We start from the raw sequence: 19365 nt of genomic DNA on the forward strand, positions 1-19365 counted from the left end.
AAAAAAAAAACTCAGGTAAATGAGCTTGGTCTTGACATAAAGGGAGAGAACCAAGCAAACAGGCTGTTGGCCATGTGAAGGCGCTCTAACCGGGCCTTGACTCCAAAGCAGGCGGGACCACGGGCCCCCTCGACCTTATATCTGAGGGGACTGACTTTTTCCACAGTGTTTTCTCACGGGGTTATCTGCCATGGTTGTAGACTTATTGCACAGTTAGCATAAACAGGCAGCATACTGTAGTACATAAGAATGTGGAACTACAATTTGGTCTACTTACGTTCAACCGCAAATTCCCCTATTTACTAATTCAAGAAAATGAGAACTCACAAAAGGATCCCGAGTCAGGTAACCAGATTTGGCAAATAAAAATATAGAATGCTCAGTTAAATTGAGAAGCAAAAAATAATTTTGTATAAGTATGCGCCAAATATTGCATGACACATACTAAAAATATATATTTGTTCTTCATTTTGTTAAGTAGGCTCCACACCCAACATGGGGCTTGAATTCATGACCCTGACATCAAGAGTCACATGCTCTACCTACTGAGCCAGGCAGGTGCCCCTATATTTGTTCTTTATCTGAAAATCAAACTTTACTGGATATTCTGTATTTTATCTACTAACAGTAAACTAGTAGAATTGCTTTCAGATCCAGCCAAACCACAAATTCATCTGTTGCTCTAAACCTGCTTTCTGTTCTACAAAACATTGCTAATATTTATAGAATGGTACTATGTGCCGTGCACTATGCTACATACATTCCTCACGGTATCACATTTAATGTCCCCAATCCTATAAAGATGATATTATTATTATCTCCTTTTTCAGAAGACACTGAAACTCAAAGAATATAAGGAGCTAATTTGTTCTAAAGCACAGTGTTTGTAAGTGACAGATCTGGGATTAGAATCCAAGTCTTTTTTTATTTTAAAACTAAGGTTTATAACTATTTTGATATATCGCTTCCCCTGGGAGGAACGATCATTAATTCTATCCAGCAAAAAAATTATGAAATGTTGGAGTTCTGGCTCAAGATAGGGAGTAGGAAAACTCTGAACTCACCTCCTCCAAGGAGCACATCACATTACAACTATTAATAGAAAATTCCTCCCGAAGAAGTGAGGGCTGACTAAACAGCTATTGAACAAAACAGCAGGATGGCAAGAGAATAGCAAGGGACACAGAGACACAGTAACAAAAGGAGCCCCTACCCCTGACCCTGTGAACAGCCTTGGGAAAGGGCAGTACTGAGGGACCAGGAACAGATCCTTCTGTCCTTGGGCACAGAAAAAAGCAGCAGTTTAAAAAAGCATATAAAAGAAACAACACCAGGGGTGCCTGGGTGGCTCAGTCGGTTGAGGGTCCAACTTTGGCTCAGGTCGTGATCTTGTAGCTCATGAGTTCGAGCCCCACATCGGGCTCACTGCTGTCAGCCTGGATAGCGCAGAGCCCGCTTCTGATCCTCTGTCACTCTCTCTCTGTCCCTCCCCCGCTTGCACTCTCCCCAAAACTAAATATTTTTAAATTAATATAGTTAATTAACTAGTTACCCATCAGAGTGAGTATTACCTTGCTGTGCTGTGCATGATTATAAAGAAAAAAACACCACTAAAAGAAATTGAATTCCGGGGCGCCTGAGTGGCTCAGTCAGTTAATCGACTGACTTCAGCTCAGGTCATGAGTTGGAGCCCTGCGTCAGACTCTGTGCTACCAGCTCAGAGCCTGGAGCCTGCTTTGGATTCTGTCTCCCTCTGTCCCGCTCATGCTCTGTCTCTCTCTCTCTCTCAAAAATAAGTAAACACTAAAAAAAATTTTTTAAAGAAACAAGCAAAAGTGTGTGTGAGGGGGGAGACAAACCAAGAAACAGACTCTTTTTTTTTTTCAATGTTTTATTTATTTCTAAGAAAGAGAGAGAGAGCGTGAGCAGGGGAGGGTCAGAGAGAGAGGGAGTCACAGACTCTGAAACAGGCTCCAGGCTCCGAGCTGGCAGTCAGCACAGAGCCCGACGCGGGGCTCGAACCCACGAACCGCGAGATCATGACCCAAGCGAAAGTCGGACGCTTAACCGACTAAGCCACCCAGGCGCCCCAACAGACTCTTAACTATAAGGAATAAACTGATGGTTATGGGGAGAGGGGGGAGGGGAGGGGTGAAACAGGTGATGGGGTTGAGGAGGGCACTTGTGATGAGCACTGCGTGTTGTATGGGAGTGTTGAATCACTATATTGTACAGCTGAAACTCATATTACACTGCACAACAACGAGAATTTAAATAAAACCCTAAAAACAAATAAACAAAAATAAAATTGCTGTGTCTGAAAATTTCCAGTGTTTTATGAAGAACTTACTTTCAAGGATTTCAGACGTAGCAGGAAATCATAACTGTATCTCAATAATAGCAAAACTTTAACTTTGCAGTGTACTTTTAGAGTGTACAGAATGCTTTCATACATGATCTTATACCATAATGTTCAACACATAAAGTTTAGGGAAGATGCGGTTGGAGAACGTTATCAAGAAAACGTGCAACACATTTTTACATATGGCTAATGTAGCGGGCCAAGAGCAGGCCACCCCAAAGTGTGCCACTTTGGCATATTGATTATTTTAAGTAAAAGTTACTTAAGAGACAGCCTGTGTAGGGAAAGACACTCAGAACCTTTTCTGTTCCCCTGAAAGCGGGAAGTAAATCTCCCTTATAAAATATACCCTCCCTGTATCAATAAAGAATTTTTAAAATTATTTTTAATGTTTATTTATTTTTGAGAGAGAGAGACACATACAGTGTGAGCATGGGAGGGACAGAGAGAGAGAGAGGGAGACACAGAATCCAAAGCAGGCTCCAGGCTCTGAGCCATCAGCACAGAACCCGATGCGGGGCTGGAACTTACAAACCTTGAGATCATGATCTGAGCCGAAGTTGGACATTTAACCGACTGAACCACCCAGGCGCCCCTTAGACACTTTTTTTTTTCCCCTCACCAGAGATAAGGAATTGAAAGCTGAGGCGGTTGTATAAACAATCTCTGTTACTTTTTACTAATTTGTTACCACAGCCCAAGTCCTGTTTAGAATTCTTTACTAACTGAAGCTCCCACAGTGCAGTTTTCTTTGTCCTGTCAATTTCTCACATAATTATTATCTCTTTGCCTAAAAAGGATAAAAACTGCCTGTCTTGGTCATTTCTTTAGTCTCAATTTCATTACTAGAACTCCTTGTGCACAAGATAAAACTTTGTTTTTTTTCTCCTCTTCATCTGTCCCCTCCACATTTAACTCTTAGTCCAGCTTATTAGAACCTTGGACCAAGGAAAATTTCTTCTTCCCCTTCACTATTTATCCCTGCCCATGGCAACATCCCTTTATTTTGCATTACCCCTTACTCCATCCCATTCCCTAAAACCTTTCCACCGCCTTCTGGAACTCATCAGCAAAATCTCTTATATCCTCAAGCCCTTGTCTCAAGGCTTCCTTTCCCTTCTTCCTTTAGAATCTAACTGAAACCTGACACTGCCTTCCCTGAGGGCTTCTCACATTAGGCCTGTTTTTTTCCCCTCCTACCCTCAGGCCTAGAATCTGTAGATGACTATAACTGAAGGTGGTGATCTGACGTGGGGTCCGAAGCTCAAGTGCACGGGGGCACCTGGGTGGCTCAGTCGGTTAAGCGTTCGACTTCGGCTCAGTTCATGATCTCACAGTCTGTGGGTTCAAGCCCCGTGTCAGGCTCTGTGCTGACAGCTCAGAGCCTGGAGCCTGCTTCCGATTCTGCGTCTCCCTCTCTCCCTCCCCCTCCCCCATTCATGCTGTTTCTGTCTCAATAATCAATAAACATCAAAAAATTAAAAGAAAAACAAAGCTAGAGTACACGGTGGTAACGAGAAAGAGGGAGGAGGGGCGCCTGGGTGGCTTAGTCGGTTAAACGTCCGACTTTCGCTTAGGTCATGATCTCGCGGTTCGTGGGTTCGAGCCCAGCATAGGGCTCTGTGCTGACTGCCAGCTCAGAGCCTGGAGCCTGTTTCAGTCTGTGACTCCCTCTCTCTCTGACCCTCCCCTGCTCACGCTGTCTCTGTCTCTCCTAGAAATAAATAAAACATTAAAAAAAAAAAAAAGAGAGAGAGAAAGAGGGAGGAGCTAGAAGGGGCAATCGGGAGTCAAAAGAATACCTTCCTCTCCTCCCGGCCCCCTATTTAGGTGACTTTGGCTCCCATGGATGATCCGTTCAACATGCTGTACCTTCACTTCCTTGACTCCTCTCCTCCAAATAAATGTATCTTCCATCCAGCCTCACTCATTCACTCCCATAACCACGCTCTTTAATCTCTATCATCAGCAATAACTGCAATCTCTCCCTAATGACAATTGCAAGCATTCCAATCTCATAACCACCTCTGATCTTTCCAACCCACTCTCTCTAGTACCTCTGAACCCAACAATCCTTGACGGCACAAGAACCCAGCATCCCTTAATCCTACAGCCTTGGCATTGCCACCACTCCCTTGCCACCTTTACCTCCCTCCTTACCAAGTTTGAGGTTCATGATCCAATCTCTTGTCTATACCCTCAGCTCCCTTGTCTCTCTCCTCCATCTTTATATTTGCTTGGGCAAAACCCACCATAGGTAAATTCGACTTTCTGCCCATTTTGCACTTATACATGTACATTTGAACATTGATGGAGAAAACCACAAAATCATGTTGACTAGTTAGCATTCATGGCCAAGACCCTCAACAGGCCACTTACTGCTACCAGCACAATAACAGTGTAGGAGCCCAGCTTGTCCACTCTCCCAACTTTTTAACTATCCATTCCACACTTTCATCTCACCTTAAACCTCCAACACCTCCTCCCTCAACTGTATTCTCAGCTGATGACCTGACATCCTATTTCACTGAGAAAATAGAAATAATCAAAAGGGAAATTCTATGAGCTTCCACCATCACTGCTGCACCCTTACCTGTATATGGTGCTTTCTCTTTTGTTAGTGAGCGTAAATTCTGTTCCAGAAAAGGCCAACGCCACCACCTGTGCACCAGATTCTATCCCCTTTCACCTACTCAAGGATATCACACCAGCAATTATTCCTTCTCTCTCTTGCTTTAGTTATTGATCACTCATTACTGTATAATTCCATAAACATATAAGTATTCCATCATTTTCCCTATCTTAACAGCAAAAATTTCTTTTTTAAAAAATTTTTAATGTTTATTTTTGAGAGAGAGAAAGAGAGACAGAGCAGGAACAGGGGAGAGGCAGAGTGAGGAGGCATACAATCTGAAGCAGGTTCCAGGCTCCAAGCTGTCAGCACAGAGCCTGATGTGGGGCTCGAACTCACAAACTGTGAGATCAAGACCTGAGCCGAAGTCAGATGCTTAACTGACAGAGCCACCAAAGCACTCCAGCAACAAAAATTTCTCTTGACCACATTTCTCCCCTCTAGTTACTGCCCCACTATTCTCCTTCCCACCACAGTTAATCTCCAGAAAAGAGTTATGACTCACCATTTCCAATTCCAGAAGTCAATACCTAAAAGAAGACTTGCATTTTCTCTTGACACAGCCATATCTGGCACTTGCCCCCACCACTACGTTGAAATTGCTGTCTTCATGGTCAATGACAACCTTCATGTTGCTAAATCCCATGGACATTTCTCAGTCTTCCATCTTATTGACTCATCAACAGCATTTGATGCAGTTGTTACTTCTTTCAATTTGAAATACTTTCTCCATTGGCTACCAGGACACCAAACTTCTAGTCATCTATCTCATTAGCTGATCTATCTTATTATCTTTAACTGGTACCTATCATCTCTTCAAACTCTTAATGATCAAGTACTGAAGGGCTTTGTCCATTAACCCAATTCTCGATCTATTTCTATTGCTGGAGTAACCTTGACTGATCTCCACCTGGATGTATGATAGGTGCCACAAATGAACATGTCAGAAACTAAACGTAACCTACCTTTTAATCTTCCCTATCTCTATTAAAGACAATTGCTTCCTTCCAATTCCTTGGGCCAAAAACCGAAGCCATTTTTTTACTCCTCTTTCTTTCACTTCATATCCAAATTGTCATGAAATTTCTTGCCTCTACCTTGAAAATATATCCAGAATATGATTACTTCTTTCTACCACCCTGGCCTTAGATTGTCACATCATCTCCTGCCTAGATTGTCACAAAAGCATCCTTATCAGTTTCACTGCTTCTATCCTTTCCCCACTTCAGTGTGCATCCCCACAGAAGAATAAACTTGTTAAAATATAACAGAGCCTTCCACTAGTTTCCCATCTCATTTAGGCTAGAAAAAAAACAAGGTCATCCCTGGCCTATAATATCTGTTTTATCTTTTTTAATATCTGTCTCCAACCAGTAGACAGTAATCTTCACGAGAGGTTAGGGATGTTTAACTCTTTTGTTTACAGTAAGTACGTGCTAAATAAATGAACGAGTCAGGCATTCCACGTAATGTAAACAAAGGTGACATCCACTATCTTGTAGAGATATCTGTGCCCCCATGTTCATTGCAGTATTCACAGTAGCCAAGATACGGAAACAACCAAAGTGTCCATTGTTGAATGAATGAAGAAAGAAAATGTATACAACGTACTACTTACTTTCAGTCACAACAAAAGGAAATCCCACCATTTGCAACAATATGGATGACCCTTGAGGGCATTACATTAAACAAAATGAATCGGACAAAGAAAGACACAGACTGTGCATTCTCATTTGTATGTGGAATCTACAAAAAGCCAAATTCATAGAACAGAGAGTAGATTGGTAGCTGCCAGGGACTACGGGGTTGGGGATGTAAGGTACAGCACGGTGACTCGAGTTAACAACACTGTATGGTATACTGGAAAGTTCCTATGAGATTCTCACCATAACAGCAACAACAATGACGAAATGGTAATTACGTGAGCTGAAGGATTAACTAAATTTATTGTGGTAAACATTTTGCAATATATATGCATATCAAATCATTACATTGTAAACCTTAAACTTATACAATGCTATATGTTCATCATACCGCAATAAAGCTGTAAAAAAATTTTTTAAAGAAATGTGATATTAAAGTTGCCGGATGCATTTCTGTCACTCTGACATTCTATACTTAGCTGACGCACGGAGGTGGTAATCGTGATCACAACACCACCAAGAAAACATCTGGCAGTTATGATGTATACCCACTGTGAGCTAAGCATTTTGATAAGTGAATTATTACACATGGTCTACAATCCTTTCGACAACTCTGCAAAGCAACTGAAGCTCCACAAGATTAACTGGCTAGCCTAAAGTCACCAAGCTGTTAATTATTTGGCTAAGATTAAAGTCAAGTTCTGGCTAAAACTCCAGTCTGCATTCTTCCTGGATTCCATGCTAACGCCTCCATGCAGAACCTGGGGCACTTTCTGCGGCTTCTGTATTCCTACCAACATTTCCTTCCATCAAAATCCCTTCCTGCTGAGTCACATCTTGCTTTGCACTGTACTTAGAAGCATAAGATAATTTTGTTGGAGATGACTGACTGCTGAGTGTATGTAAATACTTTGCACTGAAGAGTAGGTGTTACCCGGAGTCAGGGTCCACCAAAAATTTATGATAGCACTGAATGAAGTGTTGATTGCTGCCTGCCTAGACAAATGTCACCTCCGGGGCTGGAGCCGGAGCACAGTGACAGAGAAGTCCCACAACTCCCTCCGAGGTTCTCAGGTGCTTTGTGACAGATGTAATGGTGCTCCGTACATTGCTACATAGATGATCAGAATGCTGAGTTTTTAATAAGGATGAACCTATATTATCAAGTGCGTCCCATATAAGCAGAACTTAAGTCTTCTGAACAGAACTTGTAACTAACTACATTTTTATAAAAGTATGAGAGAGCAATAATGAATAATAGGTGCACCATAATTTGATATTCCCTTCTACTTACTGTGCTCTCTTCGCATAGTTCATCCTGCACATTTGTACCCTTTGACTAACATTAACTAATGGGAAAGTCCCCATTTCCCCCACTCTCCAGACCTTGGTATCCACCATTCTATTCTGATAGGAACTCTACTCTTTTAGATCCCACATACAAGTGAGACCATGCAATATTCATCTTTCCGTGTCTGGCTTATTTCACTCAGTACATCCTTCAGTTTCACCCATGTTGTTGCAAATGACAGGACTTCCCTCTTTTTAAAGGCTGAATAAGGGATGCCCGGGTGGCCCAGTCAGTTAAGCATCTGACTCTTCATTTCAGCTAGGGTCATGATCTCGTGGTTCATGAGATCGAGCCCCACATCAAGCCCCGCATCCAGGTCTGTGTTGACAGTCTGGAGCCCGCTTGGGATTCTCTCTCTCCCTCTCTCTCTGCCCCTCTCCCATGCCCTTGCTCGCTCGCTCGCTCTCTCTCTCTCAAAATAAAGAAGCATTTAAAAATATTTTAAAAGGCTGAATAATATTCCATTGTTTTTTTTCCTCACATTTTCTTTTTTCACTCATCCAATGATTGACACTTAGTTGTTCTCATATCTTGGCTATTGGGAATAATGCCACAATGAACATGAGGGGGCAGATATCTCTTCAAAATACCCTGTCTTCTTTGGACACATACCCAGGAGTGGGACTGCCGGGTCGCATGGGAGTGCTATGTTTAATTTTTTGAGTGACCCCAATGCTGGTTTTCATAATGGCTGCAACCATTTACATTCCCAACATCAGTATACAAGGGTTCCCTTTTCCCCACATTCTCATCAACACTTAGCTTTTGTCTCTTGGATACTAGGCATCCTAACAGGTATGAGGTGATATCTCATTATGGTTTTGATTTGCATTTCCCTGGCGGTCAGTGATATTGCATACCCTCTCAGATACCTGTCGGCATTTGTATGTCGTATTTGGAGAACAGTGTGTTTGGGTCTTGTGACCATTTCTTATCCCATTTATTTATTTCTTGCTATTGAGTTGAGTTCCTTTCATATTTTGGAAATTAATCCCTTTTCAGATATACGGTTTGCAAATATTTTCTACCACTCTGTAGGTTGCCTCTCCATTCTGTCGATTGCTTCTCTTGCTGAGAAGAAGCTTTTACCTTGAGGCAATCCCATTTACTCATTTTTGCTTTTGTTGCCTGGGCTTTTATGATGATATCAAGAAAATCATTGCCCAGACCTATGCCAAGAAGTTTTTTCCTTGTGGGTTTTTTTCTTGCAGTTTTATAGTTTCAGGTCTTATGTTTACATCTTCAACCCATTTTCAGTTGATTGTTGTCTATGATGTGAAATAAGAATCCAGTGTGATCCTTCTACATGTGGGTAAGCAGTTTTCCTAATGCCATTTATTGGCAAGACTATCCTTTCCTTACTGTGTGTTCTTGGTATCTTTGTCCAAGATTAGTTTATCATATGTATGTGGATGTATTTCTATTATATAATATAGTCTATGTATAGTATATTTTGGAATCGGGCAGAGTGATGACTCTAGCTTTGTTTTTATTGCTCAAGATGGCTTTGGCTATTTGGGATATTTTGTGGTTCCAGAGGAATTTTAGGATTGCTTTTTATATTCTTCTGAAAAATTTCACTGGGATTTTGATGAGGGATTGCATTCAATGTATATATGGCTTTGGGTAGTATAGATATTTTAACAATATTTTTTCCCAACCCATGACACAGGACATCTTTCCATTTAAATGTGTCTTTTTAAAAACCTCTTTCACCAGTATCTTGTAGTTTTCAGTGTACAGATCTTTCATCTCTGATTAAATTTATATTCCTAAGTATTTTACTGTTTTTGATGCTTTTGTAAAGGGGACTATTTTGTGAATTTCTTTACTAGACATTTCATTTTTAGTATAGAAGTGTAACTGATTTTTATATGTTGATTCTGCATCCTGAAATATCAGCAAAAAGTATATCTGCAGAGTTTGTTAATCTATTTAATCTGTTGTCATTTTAAGATACAGAAATAAATTGTTTGGTAATCATTGTTTTGTATTTGTTGGGTTTTTTTTAACCATTCAGACATTCAGAGACCATTTATTAATTCACTGAGGTATAAGATAGTAAGGTTAGTTAAAGATCTGAAAATTACAATATAGTTAACAGATTAAATCTTTAAGGCTGATAGCATTTTAAAAATTACATAAAATTAAGTCCTTTAAAAAGACATCCACTATTGTCAGGGTACTGGGGTGGCTCAGCCAGTTGAGTGTCCAACTCTTGATTTAGGCTCAGGCCATAATCTTGGGGCTGTTGGACTGAACCCCACATCAGGCTCTGCACTGAGCATGGAGCCTTCTTAGGATTCTCTCTCTCTCTCTCTCTCTCTCTCTCTCTCCCTCCTTCCCTCCCTCCTCCTCCTTCTCCCCTTCTTGCTCTCTATCTCACCCTCTCTCTTCCTCTCTCTCTCTGAAAAGAAAGACATCTACTATTGTTACTCAATTAAGTTTAATATAATTTTCTACATAAAACTTTTAATTTTATACAATTTGTGGAAACTGATAACATTTTAAACTCATTAAACCAACATGTGAAATACTGAAAACCTGAATTATAAGGAATTTAACCCTAGTTTTGAACAAACAAAATATTATGCCAACATTGTTTTTATGTGGCAAACTAACTTTTTAAAGACTCTGATTTTTTTTTTTTTATCTTTAAACTAAAGCACTTTCTTATTACCTTGCAGCTGTAGTAAGAAAGCCCCTTGTGTATATATACTTTTCAGTGTCCACAAAAGGAAACACCATTTAATAACTTTCCCTTTTTGAAATCTTATAGACAATTCTGGTTGTATAGCTAGACTAGGTATCCCTAGAGTGCATGCAAAATAACTGAATTACTTTTTGATTAATCTTTAAAGTTTCACAGGATGGGAAAGAGACGCAGGGGTGGGGATAGGAGAGAGGGCTGCAGACAAAGAGAGGAAGACGGTTCAGATGTACAAAAACAGATTTTACATATATACACACAAAAGGGGGTAACATACAGCTGGCTTTGACATAACCTGAACCATTGGGAATTTTGTCAAATCACATAGTACAAAAGCTAGCACTTGTTAATCCTCAAAGTACAGAAAAGAAAGAAGGAATGTCTCTCATGTTAAAATATATATAAATATGTACTATATATATATATATATGCACGCACACACTATATAGTATGTGTGTGTGTGTGTGTGTGTGTGTGTATCTCTTTAAGACAGACACTCTTCTCAGGGGGTTTTGGTTTTGTTCTAAGGTCCCCCTCAAATGAACAACGTTGTTCATGTCAAAAGCTCCCCAAAGCGGTGTTGCTATTCCAAATTGTCTCTGTTGAAACTGTTTCAGTTAGAAAAAACAGCATACAATTTAGCCCTGTAGTGAGAAAACACGACAGCAGCAGGTGTCAGCCTGTAGAAGGGTATGAACTTGTGGAAGGTTCTTACCCCCGTGAGAACTGAACAATCTGTAAGCATGATGCCCATGTAGCTCGGGGTCTCTGGTGTTTGGCCAAAGGTTGATCATTACCACTTGGGGGCCAAACAAAACCTCATGATTCTGGGCACATGGAACTAAACGGGGCAACTGTCTGGGACACAAAGGCAGAACAGAAAAGGAAGTCCTTTTAAGCTTTTGAAATGATGTCCATAAAAATATGTGTCCATATCACAACTACCCGAGGGCACCTTCTGAACTCCTCAGTCCCCAGGACCAGGTCATGGATGACCTATTGGACAATATTTGCCTTCTCCCTGTAGAGTTTTCTTCTTACGGCCAAACAACACTCAAAACATTAGAACAGTAACACAAGCCCTAAGAGGAGGTATTAGAAGGCTCGGAATCCATTTCACCAAGGACAATACAAAACCGATTGGGGAACAACGATATCCCAAGAGACTTTACTCCAAGGAAACAAAATAAGCCCAATGCTGATGGGCTTCAGTGAAATATCGGAGCTCAATTCTGCATGAATTTAGCCTTCCTCCATGGACAGGGTAGCTTATCAGGCAGAGAGAAACACAAGGGATCGCAAATATGTGCCGTTTCACTGAGTCGAGGGTCCTGATCCAAAGAAGAGAGCACATCAGCTGACTCCCGGTGGAACATCCATTTCTGTCCCTGCCCTCTAAACCTAAGACCACTAGAAACACACCACCAGTTAAACAAATTGTGCTTATTAGTCACTGCAAGGGTGGGGGGGGGGGGTTTGGGCCTATGTTAGGTGATTCTAGGCAGGCTTTTTAAAAGCAGAGCTCTGTTCTGGGTCGGATGCTATCAGGAAGTGGATAGTTTTATGATTGGCTATTTTACTAAATCTTCTCTATGGGGAGGGCAGACCAGAGTTGGGCTGCAACTATAAATGGTAAAGAAGCCTCAGTTGCTCCTATTAGACAGGATGGGGCAACGATTGGTATTCCGTGGCCGCATTCGGACATGATCATGGAGTAGCCTTTCTGTCTTGATCCATCATGGTCACAGAGCGGCCTTGTTGGGCACTGGTGTGTTGTGCTTTTGCTTATGTTCAACAAGAGAGTGCCAAGGTCTAGCAGGGAGCGCCAGACCGTCTCGTGGCAATGACCAAACCTAGTGATTGTACGAGCCTAGCTTCTGGATGTCGGCAGCTAGTTTTCTCTTTCTCCTCATAACCCAAGCCCCCGCTTCCCGGAGTCCATGGACGTTTTGTTTGAAGACAGGCACTGAACAGCATGAGCAATGGAGAAAAATTCTCCCATTAGAAACTAACTGGGTTAGGGGTGACGAGCCAATCCCGTGTCGAAGGAATATTGTTAAAGTATCAATAAATGTCTCAAATTGGCTCCCATGTAGAATAATGCAAGTAGCGAGAGATAAACATATATTAAGATGTTCTTGAGTCTGTCTTTTTCATAAATAGTTCACGCAGGCTTATCTGTGAGCCTATTTTGAGCTGGATTTCTAGTTAAAAGTAAAAGTGTCTAAATAAGAACAATAGACCCTTTTTGCTCAGCACAGAAAAGCTCTATAATTTGCCGGAGAGATAATAGAACTGGTACACAGACAAAACCAAAGCTTGTAAAAATCTGTTTATCAACGGCCTAATAATAAGTCATCCCCTCTTAGTCTTTTCGTTCGCAATTGATTTCTGGAGGTTGGAAGCAAGTTTGTGACTCAGGAGTTTAAAGTCAGGAGAACAAATTTGCTGCCTCTGTGTCACGCTGGGTGGTAGACAGCAACAGACTGGAAGGGGACAGAAAGAAATGTGGACCCATAAACACAGGTTTGGGAAAGAGGTAAGACCAGCAGGAGTGAGGACAGAAATACCGCAGGGTCACATAACACTGGCCTCCGAAATCCATGCCAATCGTCAGGTTTTCGTGGGGTTGGTGGAGAACTAGAAACCTGAGACGGATCCGCGACATTGGCCATAAGAAAGGTGGTGAGCGATGTTACTGAGGCAACGCCAGCTACTTTTCTCCTCCCATTGGTGAGCCTGGCCTGAAGATTTAACCTTGAAGGACAGTTTGTGTTAAGTGAGAGTTTGCCAGAAGAAAGCATAAAGAAGATCCTAATGGTGAACTGTTGGATGGATTAAAATACACAGCCAAAGTAGGTTATCTAGAAAACAGATCACTCCCAGATACAGATTATGGTGTCTGGTAGTAGTGATATTATTTGAGTGAGCATTTCTACCTTTTTTTGTTTATAATACCATAGCTCATCGGCCTAACCTCCTGAAATGGCCTCTTAATGCCTCCCGTGTTGCTTCTATTATTTGCTGTGGAGTCTCTGGCTTGGACCAAGACAATGGCTATTTCACATGGATGCTCTATGTCCTAGACTCTACGCGAGGCACTTTACATACCTCGTTTCTAACCCTCGCAACAATCCCGCAAAGTAGGTGTTATTACCCCTGTGTTATAGAAGGAAATGGAGACTCAAAGGTATTTATTACATCTTAACCACATTTCCATAACTGGATCCCGGGTTTTCTTGTTCCTATGTTAAGGTGCCCAGCTTTCTCAGGGCACCTCTACTTGTTCTCAGCCTTGGCACTTACCAGGCACATCCCCTTGATCACTTCGGGAAAACTGTCACCTTTCCCAACAGGCTGTTCTCCACTCCCCTGGCCGCCCGGGGCTGCCATCTCTCACAGCAGCTCCTTATCGAGATTATTTCCCACCAGAGACGTGCGCAACCCAAGATGAGGGAAACTCAACTGCTCTTCTGAGTATTGGCCATCTGGTGGCTCTTCCTCCTGTGGCCACTTTCTGTGCCCACGGGGCTGCTCTGCCCACTCAGTTTTCCACATCCCAAATCACCGCCATGTGTATGCTCAGTAATATGAAATTTACTATCAAAAGGCTGTACAGTAAGAGGTATAAGTGCATCGAACTGCAACAGCGTTTAAGCTGCCATGCATGACTTTTAATTCTTAATTTAAAGAAACAGGAAAAAACCACAAAGGACTACAGAACGAGGCATAAACCTCGGACGTCTGTGAGAGAAAACGGCACACCCCTTACTTTCACTTAGAATGACTTCCTGTCTATTTTGCTTGGAAATCATCTCAGGCCTTTCCACGTTATTCAATTTGGAGTGGGTGCTCGGCCTGTATTTGCCAGTTGAGTCTTCACGAATTTTAATCTAAGTGCTTCTCAAGTTTCTCAAAGGCCAGGCTTTGTCATTCGATGTCATTTTACTGACCCTTGCCAAATTATCTGCCACGTTTTAGTTCGAGCAGCCAGCATATCATGGTAAATGTTGGCAAAATTGACCAAAGGAAGTAAATAAACATCAAAGCATTGAACACAGCATCTATTTTCTCTAGAAATCAAGAAGTATTTTCAAACGTGATGCAAAACCAAGTATTTGTTTTCTTTGCAACGAGGCACCCTCCACTTGTACACTGTAAAATTAACATTCAAACTGACCCGACAAAAGACATGTCAGCTTCCCATTATTTATAGGACAATAACAATACGGTTATTGTTCTAGAAAATAAAAGCTTTGTGTTCACCTTATCACTCTATAAATACCAAATTTTAATACTGGTAAAGAGGAAGAAATGAGTTATGAAGATATATTGGGCCACTTCAGAATGTGCTGAATCTCAGTATGTATAAATTCAAATTCAATCATAATATTTCAGAGAAACCCATTCAGTGCTCATCAAAGGAAAATAAAACTGCAAATAGTCATATTAACATGATTTTGAAAATTTCGAAACATCACATTTACGCTGACTTAAAAAAATATATCACTTAAAGAATCCGCAGAGTCAAAATATTTACAAGGAGATAGAATGTGTGAGACAGAAGTCAAAAGCTACTGGCAGATAATAAAAATATGGAATAACCGCCCCGCTATTTCATCACTTCTTTATAGTTTCTCTAAAGTCTCCGCAGACATACATTTCTGTCAATCGAGGCTACTTTTGAATAACGAAATTGTGCACACAGTAGCCTCATCATGGATTACGAGCCCCACATCATGTGTCGTCACCATCTCCGGGTCAAAAATGGTATTAGAAGCTTTCCCAATTCTCACCGAGAAAGCCGGAGAGAGAATAAAAGAATTTGAGGATGGATGCAAAGAGCAAATTTACCTTCAAATCTGGATTAGAAGGAGAGATTTCTGGAACCAAATCAAGATTTCCACGTTTGGCTCTGGAAGGAACATATTCTGACGAGGACGCATGGCTGATCCGCCCCATTTTATTCTCTTTGCTCCTTTATCTCTTGCGACATCTTGCTCCTGCCTCGCACAACGGCCTTGGGGGAGGCGAGCAGGGTAGCTAAAAGAAACGCATAGGGGCGTGATGAATAACTGTCCAGGGCTCGTTTGGATATAGGCTAGATCTCTGTAAAGTAACAAGTTCATTACGTCTCAGGCAACTGCTATCATGGGAAAGCTCAAAAAGACGCAACCTCCCTCATTCACAAGAGGATTAAGTCACTTTAGTCCCCTGTCCCCTCCTCCCACCCCACCACCCACACTGCAAAAAAATAAATCAGTTCTGAGGCACCTGGGTGGCTCCGTCGATTAAGCATCTGACTCGGTTTTGACTCAGGTCATGTTCTAGCGGTTCGAGTCCCACATCGGGTTCTGTGTGGATGGTGTAGAGCCTGCTTGGGGTTCTCTCTCTCCCGCTTCGCCCCTACCCTGCTCACTCTTCCTGACTCTCTCTCAAAATAAATAAATAGACTCTAAAAAAAAAAAAAATCAGTTCCTTTCATCCAGGGTAGAAGCAGATGTTAGAACACAAAAAGGAGTGAGGGCCTACATGGGGTAAAGCAGACCCCTTCCTTCTTGCCCACACAAGTACACACACACACACACACACACACACACACACACACACAGTAGCAGAACAAGGCCAGAGCAGAAAAAGACCCAACACAGTAGTGGTGGTAGGAGGGCCTGGTCCACACCCTGGTGAGCAAGATGCAAAGAAGAGGGCTTAATATTTTCAAACGATTCTTAAAAGAATAACTTCTTCAAATGTATTTCCTCCATGATGAATTCATGCGTAAGGCCATGAATATCAAGCATCACAAAAGAGTAACATTTATTTGTACTTACAAACCACCAGGGATTGGACATTTGCCTGTGCCCCCTTGACTGCTGAAACAGAAAATCAAATTTCCCCCCTCCTTTCATTGTTTTTGGCTGCAATTACAGCAATTCGGTCGTCAAGCTTCTCTCCATAGCAAATGACGGGTCTCCTGAAGCTACAGGAAGCCATGAAAGGGGGGTTTTACTGGTTTACCAAAGCAGGTAGGAAGGAAAGGGTTTGGCAAGAGGTGAAAGACGATGCATGTTCGAAAGCTTTGGCAGATTCGGCCAGCAGGTCCTCTCCATCTGTAGGCATAGTGGAAAATCCAAGTACCAGGGTAACTTGACATTCTGGTTAAAAATGCAGCTGCCGGCACATTGCGGATCCCTGTGTATGCGCTGAGTTTTTGTTTCTGCCTTTTTTTTTTTTAAGCATTCTATATTCACCACCACATATGCCCCTGTCCCCCGCCACAATTAAAATTAAATGGAATTGTAAGAAAAGATGAATATGGAAAATATTCGCCCATGAAAACCATTTCCCTGGGGATTTGTGGTGGCAGTGGTAACCTACTGCTGGGGACATCATGTGCCTTATGAAGTCATTATCATCTCTCCCTGGAACTTCAGCTGTGTTTGGCCAACCTGTTCCATTCTGGGTTAATATAATGCTATGTTTCCGACTAGGTGTGGATATTTTAAACCACAATTGCAGTCCCTCCTACACACATACGTATCCTTCCAAACACATTCATTTTTGAATGATTACATCAATTAGCTGGGAACAAGCTGAAGTTAAAAGTGAATAGGGAGCATCAGAGCCATTCAACTATTTCTAGAAAATAAGGAAAGATGCTTTTATGAAAACAGAGATTTCAGAGGTCAGAGATGAAAGTGTGGAGATGATCATAAAAGGGCTTTAAACCTGTGAAGGAAAACGCTGCCTGGTGTCAAGGAAGGTGCCCTCGGAGCACAGGGCCTGTCCGGGATCCATCTGGGAGACAGACAGCACCTGCTTCTAGAAGAATATTCAGGAATGGGTTGCTTGGGGAGGGAGGGCGTCATCATGTAAGACAGAAAAGGCAGGGAAAGGAGGGCAAATCATAGGGTGCTGAAGTGTGGTCAGTGACCCACTGTTCGTTTCCAGAAATAAAAAATGCTGTGTGCACCACTGACAGCAGCTAGCACCACAGGCCGGGGGCCACGTGGCCAGGAATTTCTTCTGTACCCAGGTCAAGGATAACGCTTTATGCTCTAATAGAAGTGTCTTTTTTCCTCTATTTATCAGTCAATCTGGAATGTTCCAGTATACAGAGAAGAACAAAAAGGAATAACGGACACCCAGGTACCCACCGAAATGGAGGAAATGTTCATTTGGCTGTTTATCTCACAGCTTTGTTGGGGCATAGGACCAAAGGTCTAGAGGCTGCTAGTGGGTCCCCCAATATCTCTTCTTGCTGTTTTCTTTTTTAGTAGCAGAACCTTGATTGGGCTGTGCACAGGGCTTCCCAGATCCCCCAGCCTCCTCTGAGGCTCAGGGCGACAGCGCAACTAAGTTGTAACCAATGGGATGTGAGTGAAAGGGGCACCCTTCCCACAGTCCTCTTTGCTTCATGCTTCACAGTGCCCTACAAACAACAGAACAGTGAGAGAGAAAGGGCCCAAGTCCCTGACCCTGTGAAACCATCATAGCTATGCCGAACTTCTCATACTTGGGCTATAATGTGAAAGAAAAACAAACTTCCATCTTGTTCAAGCCACTCTTACTCTGGGTTTCTACTACAGCAAGCCAATTCTGTACCCTACCTAATATAGCTTTCCACTGGATAAATATTCCTTGGTACTATATACCAGGTACTCTCCTAGGCCCTGGTATATGGTACTAAATCGCCAAAAGTCCCTCACCCTCATGGAGCAGAAGAGACACATAGAGAAAAATAAGGCAAGAAGGATCGAGATGGTGTGGCAGCTGCAAATGGAGATAGAGTGTGTGGTAAGGCCTCACTGACATTTGAGCAAAGGTGTGAAGGAAGTGAAGAAACAAACCATCTCGATATCTAAAGGAAGAACATTCCTGAATAAGAAAAACAGCAAATAAGAGACAAGGGCCACGAAGCAAGGACTTGCATATTATCGGGGAGTAATGGCGAAAGAAACCAACGTGGCACAAGTGGACGGAATGAGGTGGGACAGAAACAGGACAGGAGGTCACAGAGGGACAGGGGCACAGACAGAGCAGAGCTCTGTAAGCTATTGGAAGGACTTTGGAGTCAAAGCAGGGGATATGGTGCAAAGTGGCAGTACTCCAGATAAATTATAAAAATACAGCTGATGGGATGTGCTTATGGGCTAAATAGGGGGCATGAGAGAAGGAAGACAGGGTCAATCCAAGGGTTTTGGCAGAGCAATTAAAAGGATGCAGTATCACTTACTGAAATAGGGAAGAATGCAGAAGGAGCAGGGTTTGCTGAGAAATCAAGACTCTGGGTTTTGCTATAGACTGAATGTTTGTAACCCCCCCAGATTCATATATTGGAACCTAATCCCCAGTGTGATGATATTAGGAAGTAAGGCCTTTGGGAGGTTATCAGGTAAGGAGCGTGAAGCTCTCATGAATGGGGCTAGTGCCCTTATTTTAAAAGGCCCCAGAGAGTTCCTTTCTCCTTCCATCATGTGAAGACAACAGTGACAAGATGGCTGGTCTAAGAACCAGGAAGTAGACTCTAATCAGACACCAAATCTGCCAGTGCCCTGATCATAGACTTCTCAGGCTTCAGAACCATAAGAAATGGGCTTCTGTTTTTATAAGCCAGCCTGCCTATGGCATTCTGTTATGGCAGCCTGAATAGACTAAGACAGTTTG

General features: G+C 42.1%; 1 protein-coding gene across 1 annotated transcript in view; it reads right to left on the bottom strand.

The window, feature by feature from the left end:
* The window catches only part of LOC120243669 (RNA polymerase II elongation factor ELL2-like), an 88784-nt gene extending 74693 nt beyond the window's left edge, over nt 1-14091 (bottom strand). Inside the window, exon 1 of the mRNA XM_039249904.1 lies at nt 14005-14091. Coding sequence (XP_039105835.1) covers nt 14005-14091 — 87 coding nt within the window. The remainder of the gene's footprint in view (nt 1-14004) is intronic.
* Nucleotides 14092-19365: the final 5274 nt, after the last annotated feature.

Source organism: Hyaena hyaena, unplaced genomic scaffold (genome assembly GCF_003009895.1).
Source record: "Hyaena hyaena isolate Hyena2069 unplaced genomic scaffold, ASM300989v1 scaffold_351, whole genome shotgun sequence".
Classification (NCBI taxonomy): domain Eukaryota; kingdom Metazoa; phylum Chordata; class Mammalia; order Carnivora; family Hyaenidae; genus Hyaena; species Hyaena hyaena.